Raw genomic sequence first — 26,630 nt, forward strand, 5'->3', positions numbered from 1 at the left:
AATCACTGTATACCAATAACTTATAAGCCAAAATAAAAAAATATATACAATAAAATATGTGTATATTATACCAGTGACTAGTGTTCTGTGGAGAAAAGTGTGGAAAACCACTAATCAGAGATAGCAACCACAGCCAATATAGACATTTTTCAAAATATGCAGGGAGGGATGTGAAAAAAGGTGGACAACGGCCGTTTTGTGCCTCAGCACTTCAACGGGTCCTGAAGTTCAGGACCCGTTGAAGTGCTGAGGCACGAAATGGCCGTTGTCCACCTTTTTCACATCCCTCCCTGCATATTTTGAAAAATGTCCGAATAAAAATTGTGACTATTGAACACTGGTAAGTGCACTCTTTTTTTTACTATTTTTTGGACTATTATGTTATACTGTAAGAGCTGCACCCCGTTATAAATACAAAGGAAGTCCACCGGCGCTCTCCGTTCAAAGGGGTTCATACGGAAAATAGAGTCCAACTACATAACAGCGGTGCGGGGTATTTTTTCTCTTTTGGCCAAAAGACAGCCAATATAGAGTCACCCAGAAACATTACCAAGCAGAGGTGAGATATAAAAATGCCTTTATTATATTTAGTTTGGCAGCAATAAAATATAACAATTGTGCGCACAACAGGAATAAATGATTTGTAATTAAAATCCAAATCAATATGGGAGATGGTACAGGCTGACCCAATTATATAATCGAAATATCAGGTTAGTATAACCCCCAAGAAATAAGATGAATAATCTGACAAAAAAAAAAAAAATCTCTATGTGGGATATAGCATGAATAATACATGCATATGAGATATATATAAAAAATAAAAAAATAAAAAAAAAAAGAGGCAGCACTCCATTGTTTGAAGTGGAAGAAAATGTGCAGGATTTAATCACCTCTTAGGGCGACGTTTCAGCTCTGAAACGTCGCCCTAAGAGGTGATTAAATCCTGCACATTTTCTTCCACTTTAAACAATGGAGTGCTGCCTCTTTTTGAATTTATATGAACTTGGATGATCGGTGGACTGGTCATCTGGGGGCCTTGCACCCGAAGATAAGTATACCTGTGCTGATATATATATATATATATATATATATATATATATATATATATATATATATATATATATATACACACACACACACACACTTTTTTTTTCAAAGTGCATTGAAGTAGCAAAAAGTGCAATTCCTAAATAGTTGTTTGTTTTTTACCATGTTCACTAAATGCTAAAACGGACCTGCCATTATAATTCTCCAGGTCATTACAATGTCGTAGATGCCAAACAAGTATAGGTTTTATTTAAGTGGGGGGGCAAAATTTTTTTTATTTTGCAAGACCTGAAGCGTCTCCCTTTTCCATCATTTTGGGCTGGGTGTTGGTTATTTGTGCACCGAGCTGACATTTTTATTGATGCCATTTTGGTACAGATACCTTTTGATCGCCCGTTATTGCATTTTCTTGAAATATTGCAGCGTTTTGACTTCGTTACACTGTTTACCGATTGGATTAATTATTTTTACATCTTGAAAGATCGGGCGATTCTGAAAGCGGTGATATCAAATGTGTATTTTTACTTTTTTTTTTTTTAAATGGTTTTATTTTGAATGGGGTGATTTGAACTTTTAAAATTTTTTACCTGCTTCAATAGTCTCCATGGGAGACTAGAAGCTACGATCATCCGATCGCTTGTGCTACACAGCAGCTCTTATCACTGTAGCTTAAATGCTCACTTGCTATCCTCAGGAAAGGTATTGCTAGGCCCTTGTATATGAGAAATGCCTTATTGTGGCTACAAGGTACACATACTGTAAATTGGCCAATTATGCGCTAAACTCTAAATGTTTCATATTTCTAGTGCAGTAATGCAATTCAATTTTCATCCTTGATGTTTGCAGGTTGTGGCGCTACAGTGTGCTGCCTTATTTATTTGATTCATAAAAGCAGTGACACAGGGCATAGTCTGATATAGGGTTCGAACATTTGTCTCTGAAATTATAGTAAGCTGGTTAGAACCAGCGAGAAAGGAATTTTGCCAGAATCCATAATTTACGATTTTCCTCTTAGGTAATGTAATGCAAGATGCCATTCCCACTTTCTCTCTGTGGTTGTAATAAAGACTTGTGGCTGGGCATCTAAGGACAGACACTGACTATTTTCTTGCCTCCAATGCATTTACTCATTTTAACCCCTTCAAGACACGGCCCTTAAGTTTTTCGCTCCCCTCCTTCCCAGAGCCATAACTTTATTTTTTTTCAGTCAATTTGGCCATGTGAGGGCTTATTTTTTTGTGGGACGAGTTGTACTTTTGAACGACATTGGTTTTACCATGTCTTGTACTAGAAAATCGGGGGGAAAAAAAAAAAAAAAAATTCCAAGTGTGATGAAATTGCAAAAAAAATTGCAATCCCACACTTGTTTTTTTGCTTGGCTTTTTTGCTAGGCTCACTAAATGCTAAAACTGAGAGTGAGTGTATGTTTGATTTTTTTTTATTGTTTTATTTTGGATGGGGCAAAAGGGGGTGATTTAAACTTATTTTTCATACTTAAATTTTTTTTAATAACTTTTGCCATGCTTCAATAGCCTCCATGGGAGGCTAGAAACTGTCATAGCCTGATCGGCTCTGCTACATAGATCAGATCGCTCCTATGTAGCTGAATTGCAGGCTTGCTATGAGCACCGACCACAGGGTGGCACTCACAGCAAGCCGGCATCAGTAACACTAGAGGTCTCAAGGAGACCTCAGGTTGTTATGCCGACACATTGCTGACCCCCAATCATGTGACGGGGTTGGCGTTGCACGCATTTCCTGCCAGAAGCGGTAGTTAAATGCTGCTGTCAGCGGCCATTTAACTGGTTAATAGCAACAGGTGGATCGCGATTCATGTCATCTTCATAACATCAGTGCAGACTCCTGGATGTTGCATTTGGGTGCTCCAGCACCATACTGTTGTATTACAGATTAAATGAAAGTGTAAAATTTTCCAAGGACAAAGCCTTCATAAATGATTTAAGCCCAAGCTTCCAAAAGCTCATCCATCAAGATTTCCCATTCTGATGGTATTTTGTACTATAGCCACTAAACCTTCCAGAGGCCCTTGGAGCATACAAAGCCACCAGGTAGTACTGGCCACAGACTAAGGCTAGCCATCTCATTATATGATTATGGAGGAAAACCTGAAGTCACACCACAATGAATACAAGTCAAAACCAGATATTACATGTCAGACAAAACAGCATTTTATTAATACAAAAGTGCACAACACAGTGGATGGCTATACATCAGTGATACAATATTTGTGAAGAGCAGAAACATCCAAGATTAAGACAAAGTCCAATGTTAAAGAGAACTCCTGTCATGGTCTATTGCCAGTTACTGGCATTTACCCATTAAGGTGATCATGTTTCTCAACGGACGCTTGGATTTTACTCTTTAATGGAATCTCCCATATCAGCTTCTTGCTCCTTGTGTTGGCTACTAACCAGTTGGGGATAAAAACCACCAACCAGCCAATTTAGTGTAGTGTTTATGTTGTAGGTAAGCAGATCCATTCTAGCCTTTATTCTTGTGAATTTGTCATTTGTTGTGATTAAAAGGCTAGCAGACATTTCTCTGAAGGAAGAGGCAGAGTGGAAGTTTTGGTAGACATCAGCAGCCATGGCACCAACACTATGAACCTTGGTCTGAATGTTCTGTGGAAGACCTCGTACGCTGGAGACCAGAGACAAACATGTAGTCTGCAGGTGCTGAGTGAGATTTCGGGCAATAGTCAGTACGTGGGATTCAATTTGCTGTAAGTGGAAGTCAACATGTTATATTAATATACTGTACAAGCGATGCCTAGCATAAGTCTCGTTTTGGAGGAATGCCGTTACCTCTGCACCCTCAGTGACCCCACCAGCATCTTCTGAGCCTCTTGTCCACTCCACCCATTTGTTGAACATGTTCTCCTGGGCATCATGGATCTTCAGACTTGCATCATTCAGGTTTTTTCTTGTGTAATCAAGCTTAAAGAAAGGAATACATTTACTTGGGTTCATGGAAGACTGGATGAGGCAGGTGTCAGTATATGCAATACATCTGTGTTATTAATCCCCCTGTAACTTATTGCCAAGAGCAGTCATGTTTGACTGGTACTCCCACATGTCACTCAACATTAAAGGGAAGCTGATTCATGAGACTCATGAAGGCTATAACAAATGTTTAAGGCTACAAGCACATTTACTAACCAGGCTGACAGTGCTCTGGAACTGAGCAATGGCCTTTTGACTCCTGCATTTTGCATCCTTGATCCTGATCAAAGCCTGTTGATAAGAACGCTTGCGGACCTTAGTAGAGAGGGACCCCAGGCGCATGTAGTAACCAGGCTCATCTTGGGACACCTCAAAGCCTTCTGTCTTAGTGGCTTCCTTAGCTATAAAAGAAGGAAGTTATGCCCATATAGTCAACATAAGCAGCAACAGGGGAGGTTCTTAAAGAAGTACTTCAAGCAAGGTTTAGCCTATTGTTATATTATGCTGTGTGCTTACAATTGCTCATTTTGCCTTCTACCCAGCTAAGTTTTCCATTAGGTCTATGACATCACGTGATAAACAGATCATAGAAGGCTTCAGCTAGTCTATGGAGAAACAGGAAGACTCTTCCCTGTTACTGAAAGTCCCTGGTGGGAGAAGGAGCGAAGCTGCTGGGTAAGGAGTTACAGGGAGGACTGTGCAGGGAAAGAGAAAGAATGGCGTTACTACGAAGAGAAAAGAGGAAAATTAGCTGGGTAGAAAGTCAAAATGAGCAATTCATTATACCAGGGGTGTCAAACTGCATTCCTCGAGGGCCGCCAACAGGTCATGTTTTCAGGATTTCCTTGTATTGCACAGGTGATAATTTAATCACCTGCACAGAATGATTCCAGCACCTTGTGGAATGCTAAGGAAATCCTGAAAACACGACCTGTTGGCGGCCCTCGAGGAATGCAGTTTGACACCTCTGCATTATACAGTGCTATATAAGATATGATGACCAATATATGATTAATAAAACGTTGGATGGAAGAGCTTCTGTAGAGAAAGCAGACCAGCTAGTATTTGGACTGGCTCAGCAAGTCAATCGCCCTTGTGCACACAAACAAGTTGGCAGGCCTGGTAGGTTTTGGCTTACCCAACTCCTCATGTGTTGGTGGCAGGTAGTGTTCCATTAGAAATTCAGACCTTGTTAGTGCAGAATCCACACGGTTGCTCATGATCTTCACGACACGGCTTCCCAGGACAGTGTTAATGCTGCCATGTACAACAGCCCTAGTCATTTCCACACCACCTTGCACAGCTCCCTTAGTTTTATCCACTACTCCTGTGATACTATGGATTACAGCATCTCTGGCACCAACAGCGGCTTCTGAGGCATTAGCCACAACCTAAGATACACAGGATGGCACTTGTGTAATCTAACATGAAGTGAAATTTAAGGGTCGCCATCATTTTAGCAGCTTACCTTTCCAGGAGGCTGATGCAGAATAGGCAACTTCTCCTCAATCTTGTCCAGTCCAACACAGGCCATATTGTTTGCCACAGAAACTGAGGGGAAGAAAGGGACATTGATGCAATAGTCATCTGTGTACAGAAGGCAGCAGAGACCTGAGTATTACTAGGACTGGTGCGATATAGGAAGTAGGCAATTACCTAAAAGTCTGGGTGGCATGGCCAGAGTGAAGTTAGATAAGTTGGTCTTGGATTTTTGCCTAAGTGAAAGCCATCTATCGATATAATTGTCTAAGGGGTACGTCTGTCTTTCACGGAAATCCCGCGCAGTCCGGCCGCAAATTTGGCCCTCCCTACTTCCGTCCAGTCAGTGCCCGCTCCATACTCCCCTCCAGTCAGCGCTCACACAGGGTTAATGGCAGCATTAACGGATTGCGTTATGCCGCGGTGTAATGCACTCCGTTAATGCTGCTATTAACCCTGTGTGACCAACTTTTTACCATTGATGCTGCCTAAGCAGCATCAATAGTAAAAAGATATGTTAAGATAAAAAAAATAGAAAGAAAAAAAAAAAAAAAAAAAAAGTGCTATTCTCACCTTCTGACGTCCAGCGATGCTGTGAGACCGCTAAGTCATCTGGGTAATTTCACAATGCATCACTGGGAACAGAAGCTGGCGGCAGCATCGTGCGCATCGGTACAGCTTCACTGGACGCCAGAGGGTGAGTATATAACTATTTTTTTTTTATTTTAACAGGGATATGATGCCCACACTGCTATATACTACATGGACTGTGCTATATACATATTCCAGAATACCTGAAGCGTTAGAATCGGGCCACCATCTAGTTTAGTAGTAACGGTTTATTTTCTCCCCATTGAGGGCATTTCAGTTAGCACTATACATCAGGCTGTAGAATGAGATGAATGGAATTGTCAGCAGGCTTTTGATGTGCAATTTAAGGGCAGCATGAGGTAGTGGCAGAGACACGGATTTCAGCAATGTCACAACAGGTATTTTATCAGCAGCAGATCACTGCAGACATAGCAGCCTGGACATCTTCTGGTCCAACCTCACCCCCAGCACGGATTGGTAGCTTACTGGCAATATACACTGAGGTAAACTAGCAAACACTGATCACAACTGCTGCACCCAGAAAATTAGGGTTCATACCCCAGTCTGTAAAAAAAAGTTTAATACTGTTCCTGAGAAGTGGGACTAGTACAATGTTTTGTCACCTAGCATCCGAATGCAATTTTAACATGAGCTTTTCCATACAGTAATTCTAAGTTAAAATGGTTTTCCAAGGAAGTATTCTGCAATTATATAAATGTGAGTGAGATCCATGCAAGTGCTTTCCGTGTGTAGCTTACTGTACATGTATTAGGGTATGTGCACACGGTGCGGATTTTGCTGCAGATCTGCAGCTGCGGGTCCCAGTTTCCCATGAGATTACAGTTCAATGTAAACCTATGGGAAACCAAAAACACTGTGCACATGCTGCTGGAAAAAAAAAAAAAAAAAAAAAAAAAAAAAAAAAAGCAACGCAGCAGTTTACAATTCGCAGCATGTCACTTCTTTGTACGGAATCGCAGCGATTCTGCACACATAGGAATGCACTGATCCGCTTACTTCCCGCATGGGGCTATGCCCACCATGCAGAAGTAAGCGGATCATGTGCGGATGGTACCCGGGGTGGAGGAGAGGAGACTCTCCTCCAGGCCCTGGGAAGCATATTTGTGTAGGGAAAAAAAATAAATAAAATAAATTAAAGAAATAAAATATATAATGATACTCACTGATTGATTGCCCCTGAAGTCCTCCCGCCTCTCAGCTCTGCACGCGGCCGTCCGATCGCTATGCGAGCAGGACCTGAAATGACATAGTCACATGACAGTGACGTCACAAAGGTCCTTCTTGCATAGCATCTTTGGAACCGGACCGACGCGTGAGGCGCCGAGGAGATCGGGACGTTGGAGGGTGAGTATAACCATTTTTTTATTTTTAACATTACTGCATATGCAGCATCAATAGTAACAAATGCAGGAGTAAACCCGCAGCGGAAACCGCAAGACAAACCACGATAAATCTGCAGGGATAACCGCAGCGGTTTTGCCCTGCAGATTTATCCAATCCGCTTCAGGAGAACCGGCAGCGGACCCTTCCTACGTGTGCACAAAGCCTTATAATTATGTGAAAAATGGCTTGGGATCCCCTGAAGTTGTATTAACCAGCTAGAGGCAGATGTTTATAGCCTGGGGAGAGGTTTAACACCTTCCTGCTGTGACACTTTCGTTTTTTGCTCCCCTCCTTCCTAGAGCCGTAAATTTTTTATTTTTCCGTCAATATGGTCATGTGAGGGCTTATTTTTTGCAGGACAAGTTGTACTTTTGAACGACACCATTGGTTTTAACCATGTCTTGTGTACTAGAAAACGGGAAAAAGTCATAGTTACTCACCGTTAACGGTGTTTCTCGGAGCCCATGACAGCACTACGGAGAGAGGGGATCCGCCCTTCAGGGACAGGAAACCTACAGATAAAAGGGCGGTACCTCTCCCTCGCATCAGTTGGTTTACAGAGCATCAGAGGACCTCCAGGTTAGTTGCAACAGAGAGAACATTATTTTATAACATTTCTTAATAGAGGAACCCCGTGCCTAAACCTATAGTATATACATCATATAAATTATATAAATTATATTAAAAAGGTGCTCACCGCACTCGTGATGGGAGGGAATAAGCAGGTGCTGTCATGGGCTCCGAGAAACACCGTTAACGGTGAGTAACTGACTTTCTCGGTCTCCCATGACAGCACTACGGAGAGAATTGCAGAGATTAAGCTTAGGGAGGGACCACCGCCTCAAGGACCCTTCGTCCGAAGGTTAAGTCAGATACAGAGGCTAGATTTAGTCTATAGTGCCTAAAAAAAGGTTGATCGTGATGACCAGGTGGCCGCCTTACAGATTTGCTCTATTGATACCTCTGACCTCTCAGCCCATGAGGTAGCTACTGCTCTTGTGGAATGCGCTTTTATACCATCCGGGATTGTATTCCCCGAGGATGAATATGCCAAGGCTATTGCCTCCTTAATCCATCTGGCTAAAGTCCCCTTGGATGCCCGGAATCCTTTTCTGGGACCCTGAAAACAGACAAACAAAGAGCCTTCCTTCCTATACTCCCTGGTGGAATCTAGGTATTGGACTAGGCATCTTCTAACATCTAGATTATGGAAGTTTAGTTCTTACTCGTTTTTCGGGTTTGGACAGAAAGATGGCAGGGATACTTCTTGTGACCTATGAAATTTTGATGCCATTTTTGGCAAATAGGCTGGGTCGGGTCTAAGAGTGACTCTATCATCCAAGATCTTAGTGAAAGGTGGATTAGAGGAGAGGGCTTGAATGTCACTTATTCTGCGCGCAGATGTTAATGCTACTAAGAGAATAGTTTTGAGTGATAATGTTTTTATGGGAATCGTTTGTATAGGTTCAAATGGAGGGCCCGTTAATGCTGAAAGGACTAAATTTAGGTCCCATGAGGGTATCTTTTGAATAACTAAGGGTTTTGATCTTGTAACCGCCTTGATAAATCTTATTATCCAAGGGTTAGCTGCAATGTTTTGGTTATATAGAGCTCCTAAAGCTGCTATTTGTACCTTAAGAGTACTGACTGCCAACCCCTGCTCCAGACCTTTTTGTAGGAACTCAGGGATTGAAGGCCCGTCCTGTATCTTTACCTTGGAGACAGATAGGAATTTCCTCCATGTTTTCCCATATATTTTAGTAGTGATGGGTTTTCTACTTTTTAACAGTGTAGCCACTAAGTTATTCGAGAAACCCCTTTCTCTTAATAGTCCCCGTTCAAAAACCAGGCTGTCAAATGGAGGTTCGACTCCTGTGGGTGGAAGATTGGACCTTGATGTAGAAGGTCTGGCATATCCAGTAGAACCCACGGGTCTGATATCGATAGTATTCTTAGCCAGGAAAACCATGCCCTTTTTGGCCAGAATGGGGCAATCAGGATCATTTTTGTTTTGTCTTCTCTGACTTTCCGAATGACTGCCGGAATCAGAATGGTTGGCGGAAAAGCGTATGCCAGTTTGTGTGTCCATGGAATCAGAAAAGCATCCAGAGCCTGGGGATTCCCTTCTGGGCTTAGAGAACAAAATTTGCCCACTTTTGTTTTTGCAATTGGCGAACAGGTCTATTGTTGGTGTCCCCCACATTTTTGTGATCTGATTGTAGATGGATTGGTTTAGGGACCACTCGCCTTGTTTCAACTGAGTCCGGCTCAGGTAATCTGCCCTTTCGTTGTTTGAACCCTGGATGTGTAGTGCCGAGAGGGATAGTAAGTTTTCTTCCGCCAGTTTGATAATTTTGGCTGAAGAACTCAGTGAACGAGACCTTGTTCCCCCCTGGTGGTTTATATAGGCTACAGTCACTTTGTTGTCTGAAAGAATACGGACATGGTGTCCCTGAATGTCGGCTAGGAAAAATAGAAGAGCATGATATACCGCCCAAAGTTCTTTTTGGTTTGAGGATGCTAATAGTTTTTGATCTGACCAATTTCCCTGAGCTACTTTGTCCCCCAGGTGGGCCCCCCACCCTCTGGGGCTCGCATCGGTTGTTATTATCCGAGAGATATTTGGAACCCAAGGGACTCCCTTTGACAGGTTTTGGTCTTTTCCCCACCAAAGAAGGGAATGAATAACTGATGAATCTAGGATGAGCCAGCTTTCTAATTTGTTTTTTAGTAACAATTGCCATTCCAGGATGTGCCACTGAAGCTCTCTTGTGTGAAATTGTGCGAAGGGTATCGCTGGTAGGCATGAGGACAGAGAGCCCAGAAGCGACATTGCTCTCCTTAGAGTCATTGAGGGATTGTGTAATGTTCGCGCTATCATGGACAATATGCTGTCTTTTTTGGGACCCGGAAGTCGGCATTCTTGGACCCGAGAGTCTAATGTCAGTCCTAGGAACTCTTGTACTTGACAGGGTTCCAATTTCGATTTTTTTACATTTATAAGCCATCCCAAGTCCGTCAGGATGGTCATCACTTGGTCTCTCTTTTCCCTGCAACTTTGTGCTGAGTTGCTTGCGATAAGAAAGTCGTCCAGGTAAGGGATTATTAGTATATCTTGTTCCCTCACGTGGGCCATCATTTCCGCTATTATTTTCGTAAATATACGTGGGGCTATTGAAATCCCGAATGGAAGAGCTTTGTATTGAAAAAACCTTATTTGATCCTTTATGGAGACTGCCATCCTGAGGAATTTTTGGGATTGATTGTGGATGGGCACATGGTAGTATGCGTCGGTTAGATCCATTACGACCATGTAGCAGTTCGGGAAGAGAATCTTTATAGTGGACCTTATTGTCTCCATTTTGAATTTGTAATTTACGACGTATCTGTTTAGGTTTTTTAGATTTATGATCGTCCGAAAGGACCCGTCGGGCTTTGGTACTAAAAATAGAGGGGAGAAAAAAAAACCTTCCCCTATCTCCTGAGGAGATATTTCCCGAATCACTGATTTTTGTAGTAGGGACATAATTTCCTCCTCTAATGCAGTTTGTTCTGCAGCCGAAGATCTTGTTTTTGTTGTTACATAATTCCGGGGAGGGAAAGAGACAAAATCTATTTTTAGACCATACCGTATGACATTTAAGATCCAGATGTTGTTGGAAATTTTTTCCCAGGCGGGAAGGAATGATGTCAGCCTTCCTCCCACCGGAGGGTAAATGTCATTTGGAGAACTTTTTATCACGGCAGGTGTTGCCAAAGAGGTAACCCCTATCCCTTCTCCTTCCTTCTTCCCACTTATTCTGCTCTCTGGGGGGGGGGGGTCTACGGCGAAAAAAATCTGCGGCTCCGAAAAGACTGTTTAAATGGAGTCGGACCCAGATTTGGAAACCCCTTCTTCTTATCTCCCGCCTTTTGGAGGATGTCATCCAGGGTTTCTCCGAATAAAAAATTTCCCTCACATGGGATAGAACATAATTTTAATTTTGTTTATAGATCTCCCAGCCAGCTCTTTAGCCACAAGTTTCTTCTGGCAGCGTTGGAAAGAGCAGCGGCCTTAGATGTTCGGCGTACAGAGTCCGCCGAGGAGTCCGCCAGGAACGCTGCTGCTGCTCTCATTGCAGGGAATGAATCCAGCAATTGTTGTTTTCTGGGTAACCCGTCTTTAATCTGACTTTCCAGCTGGTCGATCCACACCATAAGGGATCTGGAGGTGCAAGTAGCTGCAACTGCAGGTCTCAGGCTACCCCCAGCTGATTCCCATGCTCCCTTGAGGAAAGTATCCGCTTTTTTATCTAACGGGTCTTTGAGGGTACCCATGTCCTCGAATGGCAGCGCGAATTTTTTCGAGGCTTTGGCTACTGCAACATCTAGTTTTGGTGCCTTATCCCAGAAAGAGGAAGCCTCATCCTCGAAGGGATATTTTCTTTTAAGGGAGGGTACCGAGGAATTTCTTCTATCCGGTTTCTCCCATTCTTTTTTAATTAATGTCGGGACATTAGGATTTAGGGGAAAGGTTCTTCTCTTTTTTTGTCCCAGACCTCCAAACATCACATCTTGGGCCGTTTTGTCGGGTTTGGGTTCCTCCACCCCCATAGTAGCCCTAACTGCTCTCACTAAGGAATCCACTTCTTCTAGTGGGAAGCAATGTCGGCCAGACTCTTCCTCAGAAGAGGATAGGGGGGGGGGGGGGGGGGGATTTTGAGTCGTCCGAATCAGCATTTTCAGATGACGATCGGGCCGAGTGGGAATGTACCGACTCCTTCACCCTCTTCACCTCTTTTTTGGAGGATAGAAGGGCATTCTGAACCTCAGTCCTGATTACATTTTTAAGTTCAGAAGCGAAGTCGGGGGTCTCCTCACATAGTAAGCTCTGGATGCATGATTTGCAAAGCTTTTTCTCCCAGGTTACTGGTAAAGCTTTGTTGCAGGTAGGGCAGACCCTATTTTTCCTTTTCTCCAGGCTCTTCTTACCCTAGTAAGGGAGAAGAGGGAGCCCCATTATAAAATATGTACATTCACGAAGATCACTCACCACTCGGATGTGGAGGCAGGTACCGGTTCTGGAGGGGGCGGGCCTGTTAAGGAAGGTGCTTGAGACGGAGTATCAGTCTTTGCAGCTGATCTGCTACGCCGTGTGGAACGGCTGCTAGATCCACTCCTGGTGCTCTTTGTGTGGCGCTGCTGTCCTGGCTGCAGCTCCTGTGGATCGCTGTCCTCCATGGTTACAGGGAGATTGTGCGCACGCACAATCTCCCTTTTTGTAACCGGCGCCAATCCCCCGGCGTCTGCCGCACTTCCGGTTCCTGCGTGCTCCCAGGGAGAAGATATTACCGTGCATGCGCGCGGCGATGACCCGGAAGTCCTGCCGCATTTCCGGAGCGGCGGCCATCTTTGTACACCCGGAGTGTGCGCTTGTCGGCGCAGGAGCTCCGGTGATCCAGCGCCCCTCCTCATTTGATTCGGCGGCGTTCTCCCCTCGCTCACCCTGAAGGACCCCTCGGTCCCAGCGGTGGTGGCTTCGGGAGCCGGACAAGCCGCGGCAGGAGCCTCCTCGCTGCCGGAACTCGACCGCCCGGTGCATCGGTCTTCATGCAGGTACTGTCCGAAGAGAGGTTCCCTGTCAGGGACAGGAAACCAACTGATGCGAGGGAGAGGTACCGCCCTTTTATCTGTAGGTTTCCTGTCCCTGAAGGGCGGATCTCCTCTCTCCGTAGTGCTGTCATGGGAGACCGAGAAAATAAAATTCCAAGTGTGGTGAAATTGCAAAAAAGTGCAATCCCACTTGTTTGTTTGTTTTTTTTTGCTAGCTGCACTAAATGCTAAAGCTGACCTGATATTATGATTTTCCAGGTCATTACGAGTTCATAGACATGTAACATGTCTAGGTTGTTTTTTTTTTTTTATCTAAGTGATGAAAAAAAAAAAACAAACAAAAAAAACCCCACACCTTTTTCCCGATACGCGCAGCGTCTCCATTTTTCATGATCTGGGGTCGGGTGAGGGCTTATTTTTTTGCGTGCCGAGCTGGCGTTTTTAATGATATCATTTTGGTGCAGATATGTTCCTTTGATTGCCCGTTATTGCATTGTAATGCAATGTTGCGGCGACAAAAAAAAAAATTCTGGGGTTTAATTTTTTTTTTTTTTATCGCTACGGTCAATGTTTGATAGATCGGGCGATTCTGAACGCGGCAATGCCAAATGTGTAGGTTTTGTTATGGTTTTATTTTGGATGGGGCAAAGGGGGGGGGGGGGTGACTTAAACTTTTTTTATTTTTCATATTTAAAAAAAAACTTTTTAACTTTTGCCATGTTTGAATAGCCATGGGAGGCTAGAAGCTGACACCACTGGATTGGCTCTGCTACATAGCAGCGATCATCAGATCGCTGCTATGTAGCCAAATTGCAGGCTTGCAATGAGTGCCGACCACAGGGTGGCGCTCACAGCAGGCCTGCATCAGTAACCATAGAGGTCTTAAGGACCTCTATGGTTACCATCCTGATGCATTGCTGACCCCGATCACGTGATGGGTCAGCGATCATTCCCGGCCGCAAGTGGTAGTTAATGGCCGCTGTCAGCGTTTGACAGTGGCATTTAACAGGTTAATAGTGGCGGGTGAATTGCAATTTCAACCGCCGCTATTGCGCGTACATGTCAGCTGTACAAAACAGCTGACATGTCACGACTTTGATGTGAGCTCACATCAAAGGAGGAAACACGACATGCGAAGACTAGTACGGCGCATGTCGTGAAGGGGTTAATACCCATGGAGCTTCCCCAGTCTTAATATTGCAGCGCCCCAGAGTCCTGGTTGTTGCAGTAACATCGCTCCGCCGCTAAGGGGAGTGATGGTACGTCTGATGGCACTGAAGGAGTTCACCTGACCAGGTATCACAGACACCAATACACTTCACAGTCTGGCCTCCAGGGGGAGCAAAGGGCACTATGCATTAGGCCACTCCTCACAATCTGGTAAAACTGGGGATTAGATAGGAAGTTAGACAGAAGCTGACTGGGTTGGAACCAGGCAACATCCTGTGGCAGAGGGTGTTGCAGGGGAAGATTCAGGGGGGTCCCTGTCAGGGGTGGGATCCTGACAGAGGCCTAGCGAACAGAAAAAAAAACATTAAGTAACTGCGCCTGCACTTCATCGCGGCGGTATCTCACGAAAGGACAAGAAGCGAGGTTTATTGTGAAGAGTGAGAAACGAGATCAAAGCAACAAGGAGAAAACACCAGTAGGAGTCGTGCTGTAAGATCGAGGCAACATCCTACTGAGGCGTGTAGCCGGAAACGCCGAGGAAGTACTGGCTCCAAGCCTTACTTCAAACCAACAGCAGGACAGTCAGTTATAGGCGGGCTGTCTCACCTAAATCACCTAAGCAGACATAGGGGGCAACAGTGGGAGAGGGGCGACTCTAGGGTCCTGGAAGAACTACAGGCCTACCCGTCATATGGGTGCGTCCTAGCCATATCGTCTGGGGGACGGAGAAGAACATCAGAATCAGTTGTGAGGGAACATCAGAAACAGACACAACAGTTGAGGACTATCCCGTGGTGCTCAGCAGGGAAGGACAACAACACACAAGCGCTAGAAGGAAGGCACAGATTTCCACCTGCAAAGGGAACTCTGGAGGTGCCATCGGACCGGCCGGTCTCAGACAGCCCTGTTAACTGTACTCGGGATTGAGGATCCTGAAGCCTTCAGTAAAGAGACTGCAACCCTGTGTCCTCGTTATTCATCGCACCCTGCACCACACATTATCACTCTCAACTTTTACTGGACGCCCCTTAGCAGGGTCACAGACCGGGTCTAGCCACCGTGACAATCCCAGAACCGAGACAGAGAGGCCCGCTACCGGGTACCCCTCGGCCCTGCGACAGTGGGGGCGCTCCAATATCAGCTCACAGCTGTATGTGTGGCCTTAACTGGTTATTAAAATGGGGGTGGGGAACTCAGATGAAGCGCCACATAAGAACCTACAACTAGCAGAGACTAGGCATACAGCTGTAGTTTGCTAATAGCCTAAGAAGGGGGCACAGATATTGGCCTGCTCCCACACTAAAAGCATCACCTCCAAGATGCTCCAGAAATGGCAGATCCATAAGGTGCACCAATTCTGGCGCTTAGCCTCACTCTTCCCCACTTGCCCTGGTGCGTTGCCAAGAGGGGCGATTAGTTTTGGGGTTGATATAAGTCACCCTACTTGCCAAGCCTTTGCTTTATTAAATAACTGTATAGTAAGCCATGCAAACACTAATAAAATAATGGTCAGAAGGCACTTTTAAAAATATCAAATTGCACCCCACCATATTTCTTAAAAAAGTGTTACCGATGTCAGTTTTAGGCCGGGATCACACACACAGCAAGATACGGCTGAGTATCGCAGGTTAAAGCCAAACTCTGGCACTCTGGAGCGGAGCGTGCGGCCACACAGCAACACATGGAGCTGCACACTCTGCTCCAGAGTGCCAGGGCTTGTTTTTAACCTGCGAGACTCAGCCGTATCTCGCTGTAGTGTGACTCCAGCCTTAACCACAGCCTTTCCATTCTAAGAAAAAAAAAATATAAATAAAATTATATATATATATAATTTTGCATGGACATGTGAAAATACATACAATTTTTGTTCTCTACAACAAGTATGGGTAACAGACATCTGAATGAGGCCTAATAGTTCTGCAACCATCTGTCCTTCCCTGATCTCTGCTGATTTCTGACAGACCACATTAATGTTCATTGTGCAGGAAAACAGCCTAGAGCACTAGATAAAAACCACTAATCAGCAGAGATTCAGCCCAATACAGTAAAACCCCCACAGCCACAGACGAGAGTGTTCCACACAAGATGCTAGGGGAAAAGCCACAAGAAGCTAAACCTACTTTGAGGCTCTAGTTTCTGCAGGATTGTCATGGCTCCGGTGATGGCCACAGACGTGATACTCCTCACACTTTTCTCTGCAATGTCACATACAGACTTCAGGTAGGGATGGTGGTCTTTAGTGGTCACGTAGGCAGAGGACACCAGGTCATATGTAGAGCTCACCAGTGGGAGGTTTATCAGCCTTACCACCACATTCTAAGGAAGAGAGAAACATGGAGGAGGAGTTGGACAAACAGTAATGTACTAATTATGATTATGTGAGAAATAGACTTCAGTAAGACCTCCATAAAGAGCATGCAAGGACCGCCAGCTACATACAGAGATAGTGACGGCTCATTAACCCCTATAGAGCCCCATTACAGATCTGACATGGAGCTACAGATCAGTCATGGGCATAATCCTCACTGAGGACACAGGAAAAAGTGCTGAGAACTAGAGATCTGCACCAGGCCCAGCCTGAGGGAGCCACAGCAGATCCTAGGACCATGCACCATCATATGGGAGAGCACCACACCTGGCTGCCAATATCCTGCATGAGTGGGCATCTCCCACAAGACAAAGGGCCACATGGGTCATGTACACAGTGGGGGCTCACCTTAGCACATGGTGATACCATAGTAGTGACCCTACAGCATAACACTGGAATTAGACACAGGAGCCATCTAACCGCAGGACTAATAGTGATGGAGAAATCAGAAAATACAGAGAGCTCACTATGAACTGGTAACCACTACAGGAGGGGAGGGGGTCAGAACACAATCCATGTCCTGTAACTCCTATATACTCCAGGGTAATGACAGCAGCCCCCAGCATCACTGCACATTACTATCCTCCATTACATAAGTAGTTGTTACCTGTTGCTGCTGCACCGCCTCAGCCATGTTGCTAAATGAAACCCTACAAAAAAAAAAAAGCAAAGCACAGTCACCACCAAAGGGGAGACACCGCCCCCTGCTGCCAAACTACCGCAGCTGCCGTCTCAGCACTCACGTGTGTTCTGCAGGGAGGAGAAAGGGAGGAATGTCTGCTGCTCGGGCGCCTCCGCTCTTATAGGCGGTAACCACGCCCACCTGTCTCCGGGAAGGCTCCCTGCGCTCAGCTGACTGGTGACGTCACGCAGTGTGCTCTCCTGACTGGTCGCGCCGTGTAGCGGTCACACAGGGTATTGCAGCAGTGTGGTGAGAGCGGAGCAGGGCCGTGTATGGGCTGAGGTCACGTGTACATATGGCGGTTATTGCTCCGCACAGTGGCTGCGGGTGTAATCTCTCCCTTCTCCCCATACAGGGTCCATGGCTGTCGGCCGTACGGTGGGTGGTCGCTCCTTTCTCTCCTGACACACACAGGAGTGCGCACTGTGCCGAGCTCCTGGCTCGTCTAGGAGACAGCGGATCTGTGCCTGAGGCGTCTTATGTGCCGGAGCCCAGAGGCATCTGCAGGCCCAAAACAGATGTGCACAGTCCTTAAAGGGGATGTCTGGGAGTAGTTTATCTCCTTGCGATGGGCGTAAGGCTTCTTTCACACTTCTGTCGGTACGCAGCTGTCGCTAAGTGTCGGCGCGACCTACCGACGGATGTTGAAGTTTTCTTTAGCACAATGTGGGCAGCGGCCGCAGTGTTTCAACGCGTCCGCTGCCCATTGTGAAGTCCCAGGGAGGAGGGGCGGAGATCCTGCCGCACCTGTGCAGTTTAAAATGCAGGACCCGACGTACGAAAAATCGTTCCCTTGAACGTTTTTTTTCGATATGACAGCCCGCCAAATACGGACGCATCCAGTGCACGACGTATGGACCGTGTGTCCATACGTTGCGATTCGTCGGTAATACAAGTCTATGTGCAAAAAAGGCATCCTGCGGGCAACGTTGCAGGATGCGTTATTTCCACAGAACGACGCATTGCGATAGCCCCTAAACGACGGAAGTGTGAAAGAAGCCTAAGCTGTAGCAGGCCGGCAGTTGCTGTAGAGCCGGCCCTCGACCCATCACAGAGCAGCCTGGAAGATCTCTGTGACTGTGCAGCAGCTGAGTCTCCAACAGTCGCTGACCGATCCGGCTCCGGGCAGAACAGCCGTCAGCGGCTACCTGCCTGTCACTGCTTGGGCCCATAGTAATACAGTAGCCATGGATAACACTTGTACCAGCCTCATCTATCGGTAGAGAATCTGAGTTGCCCACCAGGGCCGTGGGGTACCCGGTACCGGGTCCGGTGTTCACAGGGGGATGTCACGGTGGCGCACCCGATCCGTGGCCCTGGGCCCCCGGGGAAAGTCTTTAAAGGGATTTTGTGACTAGAGTTTAGGTTCATGACGCCTCCTGTGGTATTCGGTCAGTGTGGACCGCCGCTGCTTTAAGGGGTCCTTTGGGGTGATGTTATGGCAGCTAGATGGTATAACTTCCCACAGGTGAAGTATATCCCCAGGGCTCCCGGTGTGTAGATGGTGAATGGTGCAGTAAGGCTGCGTGTCCACGTTCAGGATGGCCGGCGGTATCGGCGAAGCCGCTCAGCCCCGCCCCCTTCTGGGACGCGATGATGCCGGATGTGTTAACTGTACACATCCGGGATCATCGCCCCCCTCCCATAGGGCCCTGTGTTATGCCTTGCAGGGACGCTGCGTCCCCGCAAGGTGTACGGACATGCTGCGATCTGAAAAGACGCGCAGCATGTCCGGAGTCACAGGCCCGCCGCGTGCGGGTTTCCACGCATAGTGGACACGGGATTTCAAAAAATCCCCTCCACTATGCTGGAACATCTGGACGCTGCGTGTTTGACGCTGCAGCGTCAAACACGCAGCGTTTACTGACAGTGGACACATACCCTAAAGAGCGAGGACACAGGTTTTCAGTCTCTTTACTGGTTTACTGAAGACTTCAGGCAGCCACAGTCCAGGGTACCAGATCACAGGGCAGGCTGGGTCCGGCCGGCTTGGAAGCGAACCCAGAGTCCCCTTTACCAGTTAGAGATGAAAACCTTCCTCTAGCGCGGTGGTGTTGTAGTCCCTTACTGCCTATGGCTTCAGATAAGGTCCTCACAGTTCTTCTGTCCCCCATGTAGGATAGGACAATACCTGCACGACAGGTAACTTGAGCCTTTTTACAGGGACTCTAGCACACCCTGGGCTCTATGTGTTACTCTGTCTCAGGTGTGTATGGCGGTCAGGTAACTTGCAGTTCAGCTGTCCTGCTGGTCTGTGTTGTAATTCAGAGTCCCTTACAACCTCGGTGGTCCGGCTACCGGTGATCTGCGCTTCAGAGGGAGGCAGCCTGCTCTGGTCTCCCCTGATGTTACTATCCTGTGCTTCACTCTCCTGCACGCTCACTGAATAAAGTTCAGCTTTCTGTATGTCTCTTTCCAGGAGCTGTAGTACTTCAGACTACACGGCCCCTTCAGACCTTTTGACACTCTATGTTGGTCTGCTCTCTCCTCTGTCTTTAACTTTCTGAACCCTTTCCCTCCAGATCAGAATGTCTTTATAGGGGAGTTTATCCTAAACTAGGCTTAGAGCTCCCCCTTCTGGCCTGGAGTGTGAACATGTTGTGTGTATGGTGGTTACCTGATAATAGATATCCTTCATCGCTTCCAAACGTAACATCACTCTCCCCGTGAGGAAAGCAATGCTACTGTGACGACCAGGACCCTGGGGCGCCACAAATCCCCATACACATAGGACTGTCGTCCGAGCTCTTCAGTATTGGCGAGTTCGGCCAATGTCAGCCTAATGTGATGGTCTTAAAGGGGTTGTCCAGCCCATATCGATAAGTCTGCAATCACAGTGTGAATGCAAACTTATGAATCCCCGCAGCCCACGTACTGTATGCTGCGGCCATTCACCAGTTTCTGAGCTGGGAAGGGAGGGTATGTATAAGGCCAGGGTCACACTTGCGAGTGCAACGCGAGAAACTCGCTCAATACCCGGCACTCGGGACCGGAGCGTCCAGCTGCATAGAAATACATGCAGCTAAACGCTCCGGTCCCGAGTGCCGGGTATTGAGGCGCGAGTTTCTCGCATTGCACTCGCAAGTGTGACCCCGGCCTTTTACATACTCTCTGCCTTGCTTCCATACACTTTGGGCACACATTCAACTGAAGTGTATTGCAGCGTATAGAACCATTAAGTCCTTATGCCGCAATACACACTGCTGGCCAATCAGAGGCCAGCAGCTGTCACTGGGAAGTTGAGTAAAAGCGTTTATTACCCATATACTTTGATGAGGGCCATATACCAGGATGGGGACATATACCAGGATGGGGACATTTACCAGGATGGGGCCATCTACCAGGATGGGGAACATCTATGAGGATGAGCTGTGATTTATACAACATGTAGGGCTATGGGCTGTGCATTATACTACATGGATGACTATGGGCTATGCATTATACTGTATGGATGACGCTTTATACTGTATGCAGGGTGCATTATATTATTTGGAGGACTATGGCGAATGCATTATACTATATGGAGAACTATGAGGTGTGCATTATACTATATGGAGGACTATGAGGGGTGCATTATGCTATAGGGACTCGGGAGGTATATGAGGAGTGCATTATACTTCTGGTAGGGGGCCCCTTGACTTCTATGTGCATGTTCACCCCTGGTGAGTATAATAGTTTACTTTTTCTATACATTAAAGAACAGCGGCACAGCAGAGGACATATATTTACCAGGAGGAGGCCCAAGATAAGAGGTCGCTTTCAGGGTCCAGACGTGACTGTGCAAACTTTTGTGGCTGTAGCTGCGACGGTGCAGATGCCAATCCCGGACATACACACACATTCAGCTTTATATATTAGATGTACACATGATTTTGTCTTCTTTATAATATCTCTTTTATACCTTGTAAACACTGCCTACCTTTTCTTTGGAGTAAAATATAAAATTACTAGCTTGTCTCTCCATGCTCTAAACGAACTGTCACGTCCTCTGAAGTGAAGTACGCTACTGATTGGGTTGGCTCCTAACCTGTCAATACTTTTAAAATTGCAGCTGGTGGCAGCATACTTTGTTCTGTGCATTTGGGAGACTTTGTAGCGACGGCGGCATTGATAATTATTGTTCCCACCTGAGTGGGAGTAGTTGCTGCCCTCGCTGCAGTGAGCGCAATAGCCAGTGCATAGCAGGCAGCCTTTCTGGCGACTAGTTAGCCTAGATGCAGTACCCTAACTGACCTGAGGGCAAGGGGGCAACAGAGAGCTGCAAGTTCCAAACAGGAACTGGGAAGTGGGATATAGATAAATCCCCTTTAGAAGGAACCAGGGGCAACCAAACAACCCCGGTTCATGACAAATTGGTGTGAGTGATGGGGATGAAGGAGGTATCTTCCCCGTGAACCATGACATAATGGTGGGATCCGTAACATATTGGTGGCAGTACGGTGGGACCCGTGACAGATGGATGGAAATTTTAAATTTTCAAAACCTTGCAAAGGGTTGCTAGAGGACATGTGACACATTAAAAAAAAACAAATTATTATTATTTATATAGCGCCATTAACGCCATGGTGCTGTACATGAGAAGGGGTTACATACAAAGTTATAGCTATTGTGTACAGTAAACAAATTTACAGTGACAAGACTGGTACAGAGGGAAGATAACACTGTCTTTGTGGACTTAAGGTACCGTCACATTAAGCGACGCTGCAGCGATATCGACAACGATGCCGATCGCTGCAGCGTCGCTGTGTGGTCGTTGGAGAGCTGTCACACAGACAGCTCTCCAGCGACCAACGATGCTGAAGTCCCCGGGTAACCAGGGTAAACATCGGGTTACTAAGCGCAGGGCCGCGCTTAGTAACCCGATGTTTACCCTGGTTACCAGTGTAAATGTAAAAAAAAAAAAAAACCACACTACATACTTACATTGCCGTGTCTGTCGCATCCCTCGCCTTCAGCTTTCCTGCACTGTGTAAGCGCCGGCCCTAAAGCACAGCGGTGACGTCACCGCTGTGCTTTGCTTTACGGCCGGCCGGCACTGACACATTCAGTGCAGGAAGCTCTGAGCAGCAGTGCGGACGCCGGGGGACGTGACAGACATGAGGGTGAGTATGTAGTGTTTTTTTTTTACTTTTACAATGGTAACCAGGGTAAATATCGGGTTACTAAGCGCGGCCCTGCGCTTAGTAACCCGATATTTACCCTGGTTACCATTGTAAAACATTGCTGGCATCGTTGCTTTTGCTGTCAAACACGACGATACACGCCGATCTGACGACCAAATAAAGTTCTGGACTTTCAGCAACGACCAGCGATATCACAGCGGGATCCAGATCGCTGCTGTGTGTCAAACACAACGATATCGCTATCCAGGACGCTGCAACGTCACGGATCGTTGTCGTTCTCGTTGCAAAGTCGTTTAGTGTGAAGGTACCTTAAGTGTGGAGGAGAGTAGGAGGTCTTGGGAGGATCAAAGATTACGTGAGGGGAGATATTGGGAGATTAGTTCAGATATAGGGGGGGACAGGTTGTGGATGGCTTTGTAGATCAGTGATAGTAGTTTGAACTGGATTCGTTGGGGAATTTGGAGCCAGTGGAGGGAATTGCAGAGTGGAGAAACAGGAGTAGCGAGGAGAGAGGTGGATTAGTGGGGCAGCAGAGTTGAGGAAAGACTGGACTGGTGCAAGAGAGTTGGCAGGGAAGCCACAGAAGAGGGTGTTGCAGTAATCGAGGGGGTAGATAATGAGGGCATGCACAAGAGGAGGGACGGATTCTGGAAATGTTTTTGAGTTGGAGGCAACAGGAGGTGGCAAGAGTTTGGACGTGTGGTTTGAAGGACAGGGCAGGGTCGAGAGTTACTCCGAGGCAGCGGATTTCAGGTGCGGGAGAGAGCATGATGTCGTTTACCATAATAGATAGATTGGACATGCTGCTCAAGGAGTTTGGAAGCTGGGTATAGCAGTTGGGTCAAGGTTTGTTTTTTTTGAGGATGAGTGTGATGGTGGCATGTTTGAAGGCAGAGGGGAAGGTGCCAGAAGATAGCGATAGGTTGAAGAGTTGGGTTAGGGCCGGAATGAGTGCGTTAGTGAGGTTTGGGAGCAGGTGGGAATGGATGGGGTCAAGTGCACAGGTGGTGAGGTGTGATTTGGAAAGGAAATGAGTAAGCTCTCCTTCAGAGATGTCGGAGAAGGTCATTAGGGAAGGACAGAGGACTGGTATATGGAGTGGTTGGGGAGGTGGAAAAGTAAAAGATTGCCTTATTAAATTTATTAAAACAAACAATGTTTCAGCTGTATAGCCTTCATCTGGTGTATAGCAGTTATGACCCATACAGTCAATTTATATATTTTCATTAGTATTGATAGGACAGGGAAGAGGTACGTGTCTAATAGCACATTGCGCTTCCACTATTAACCATCTCACTAAACGTGATGTCAGCAAGTAGAAATGAACCACGCCAGTTGCAAAAGGTGCTGTGAAGTGTCTGCACTGAGTTACCTGGCGAGAGGATCACAAGTTTCATTGACAGTTACAGGAATCGTTTGATTGCTGTGATTGCCTCAAAAAGTTGGGCAACAAAATACTAAGTTAAGGGTACTATCATTTGTGTCCAGGCCTATTTCATGAGTTATTTTTCCTAAATTCTGTGGAAGCATGGTTGAAAACCAATGTCTGACGTTCATTTTCATAGATTTATTACAACTTGTCAGATTCATGTTATTTCTGTGAGTGGGTTTTTCTGTCATTAAATGAAGGGTACCAACAATTTTGACCACGTGTGTTTGTGGTGCCAAGCTCATGCTTTTGGAGACATGCATCCATAAATTATGCAGGATCTCAAAGTGCCCAACATGTGGATTAAGCACAGTTGGGCTCCAAGAAGGGACCACAAAGTTTTCTGAATTTTTTTTTCCAGTGCCTTTGTACTGTTAGTAACGTGAAAGCCTCCTAGATTTGTATTGGCAGAAAACCCTGAGTGGGGTGGGTCTTGCTTTGTGGATCGAGTGTAAGCTTTTATCTTACATAACAAATAACATTTATCTGGTGCTCTACGCTGAGCACTTACAGTGTTTCCATCTAAATTAGTAACGTGATTCAGACGAAACTCACGAGAGATCCATTCACTATAATGAGGCATCAGTTACTCTGGACTCTGTTCAGTGTCCTTTTCAGAAGAACACAAAACTCATCACACACGCTGAAATCATGCATTTCCGGGATTTACAAAGGAACCCCGGTAAAGGCGCTCAGTAGAGTGTACAATAAGTGTCAGCCAAATCTTACGGCGATCTTTGGGAGACATGAACAAAACAGCAGGTGAATGAAAAAAAAAAAAAATTACTTACACCGGATTACGTACCGGTAATGCTCTTTTATAGAGCCACGACAGCACCCACTGAGAGAGGGGATCCGCCCCTAGGAACAGGAAACCCTACGGAGAGATAAAAGGGGCGGTCCCCCTCGCTCCCACAGTTTGGGTTACAGAGATTGCGAGGAACCGCCCACCAGTTTTAGTAGATAATTCTATATCATTTATCTTAACTTAATTACATATATCTACAAGAACCAATCACCCTTAACAGTGCTCATATGCAAGTATATATATATATATATATATATATATATATATATATATATAAACTCACCGGCCACTTTATTAGGTACACCATGCTAGTAACGGGTTGGACCCCCTTTTGCCTTCAGAACTGCCTCAATTCTTCATGGCATAGATTCAACAAGGTGCTGGAAGCATTCCTCAGAGATTTTGGTCCATATTGACATGATGGCATCACACAGTTGCCGCAGATTTGTCGGCTGCACATCCCAAAGATGCTCCATACAAGGCAGGATGGATCCATGCTTTCATGTTGTTTACGCCAAATTCTGACCCTACCATCCGAATGTCGCAGCAGAAATCGAGACTCATCAGACCAAGCAACGTTTTTCCAATCTTCTACTGTCCAATTTCGATGAGCTTGTACAAATTGTAGCCTCAGTTTCCTGTTCTTAGCTGAAAGGAGTGGTACCCGGTGTGGTCTTCTGCTGCTGTAGCCCATCTGCCTCAAAGTTCGACGCACTGTGCGTTCAGAGATGCTCTTAGGCCTACCTTGGTTGTAACGGGTGGCGATTTGAGTCACTGTTGCCTTTCTATCAGCTCGAACCAGTCTGCCCATTCTCCTCTGACCTCTGGCATCAACAAGGCATTTCCGCCCACAGAACTGCCGCTCACTGGATTTTTTTTCTTTTTCGGACCATTCTCTGTAAACCCTAGAGATGGTTGTGCGTGAAAATCCCAGTAGATCAGCAGTTTCTGAAATACTCAGACCAGCCCTTCTGGCACCAACAACCATGCCACGTTCAAAGGCACTCAAATCACCTTTCTTCCCCATACTGATGCTCGGTTTGAACTGCAGGAGATTGTCTTGACCATGTCTACATGCCTAAATGCACTGAGTTGCCGCCATGTGATTGGCTGATTAGAAATTAAGTGTTAACAAGAAGTTGGACAGGTGTACCTAATAAAGTGGCCAGTGAGTGTATATATATATATATATATATATATATATATATGGGAAGTGAAGGGGTGCTGTCGTGGCTCTATAAAAGAGCATTACCGGTACGTAATCCGGTGTTTTCTCTTCGCCACGACAGCACCCACTGAGAGACTTTCAGAGATAGTTATTTGGGGGGGATTATTGTGTTAAGAACTGATCTACCGAAACACAAATCAGTGGAAGCAGATAGATCTAATCTATAGTGATTATAGAAGGTAACAGGAGAAGACCAGGTTGCGGCCTTAGGCTGGGTTCACATTGCGTTAATGGGTGATCGCTAATGGACAGCGTTGCACGGCGAAAATGTCGCAATTAACGCCGTGCAACGGGTCCGTTAGCGCACCCATTGACAGCAATGTTAATTTCGCCAGCAGCGCATCACTAGCGCGTGCCTTTTTCGGCTCGCGCTAGTGATGTGCCGTTCTTCTGTGACGCGCCTCGGACGTTGCTTGCAGCGTCCGCGGCGCGCCCGAGGTCCGTTCCCCGCTCTCGCAGATCGGGGATCTGCGAGAGCGGGGACGTTAACGCGACCCCCAAATGCGATCCATAAAAATACATTGCGTTAGCGCAATCCGCTAGCGCTAAACGGATTGCCCTAACGCAATGTGAACCTAGCCTTACATATGAGTTCTATTGGAACTTCTGCTCGTTCCGCCCAGGATGAAGCTATCGCCCGGGTGGAATGTGCCTTCACAGCCTCAGGTGGATTCTCCCCTTTAGACGAATAGGCAAGGTATATCGCCTCCCGAATCCATCGAGATAATGTGCCTTTTGTGACACCA

At 46.2% G+C, this 26,630-nt stretch overlaps 1 protein-coding gene across 1 annotated transcript; it reads right to left on the reverse strand.

Moving 5' to 3' along the window:
* Positions 1–3,213: 3,213 nt before the first annotated feature.
* On the reverse strand, positions 3,214–17,439 carry LOC143763787 (perilipin-2-like). The gene is made up of 8 exons (XM_077249307.1): positions 17,358–17,439; positions 17,222–17,264; positions 16,367–16,562; positions 5,479–5,561; positions 5,149–5,401; positions 4,227–4,411; positions 3,873–4,004; positions 3,214–3,788 (listed from the first exon to the last, which is right to left on the reverse strand). The coding sequence occupies exons 2-8, from the start codon at positions 17,246–17,248 to the stop codon at positions 3,423–3,425; spliced, it is 1,242 nt and encodes a 413-aa protein (XP_077105422.1). The 5' UTR covers positions 17,249–17,264; positions 17,358–17,439; the 3' UTR covers positions 3,214–3,422.
* Between the last annotated feature and the right edge of the window lie 9,191 nt (positions 17,440–26,630).

Source organism: Ranitomeya variabilis, chromosome 1 (genome assembly GCF_051348905.1).
Source record: "Ranitomeya variabilis isolate aRanVar5 chromosome 1, aRanVar5.hap1, whole genome shotgun sequence".
NCBI lineage: Eukaryota > Metazoa > Chordata > Amphibia > Anura > Dendrobatidae > Ranitomeya > Ranitomeya variabilis.

Coding starts and splice junctions, on each gene's coding strand:
- LOC143763787 (XM_077249307.1), bottom strand. CDS start 17,248: ATGGCTGAGGCGGTGCAGCAGCAACAG. Junction 5,402..5,478: donor TGCATCAGCCTCCTGGAAAG/GTAAGCTGCTAA, acceptor TGTGTATCTTAG/GTTGTGGCTAATGCCTCAGA. Junction 4,005..4,226: donor TCCAGAGCACTGTCAGCCTG/GTTAGTAAATGT, acceptor CCTTTCTTTAAG/CTTGATTACACAAGAAAAAA.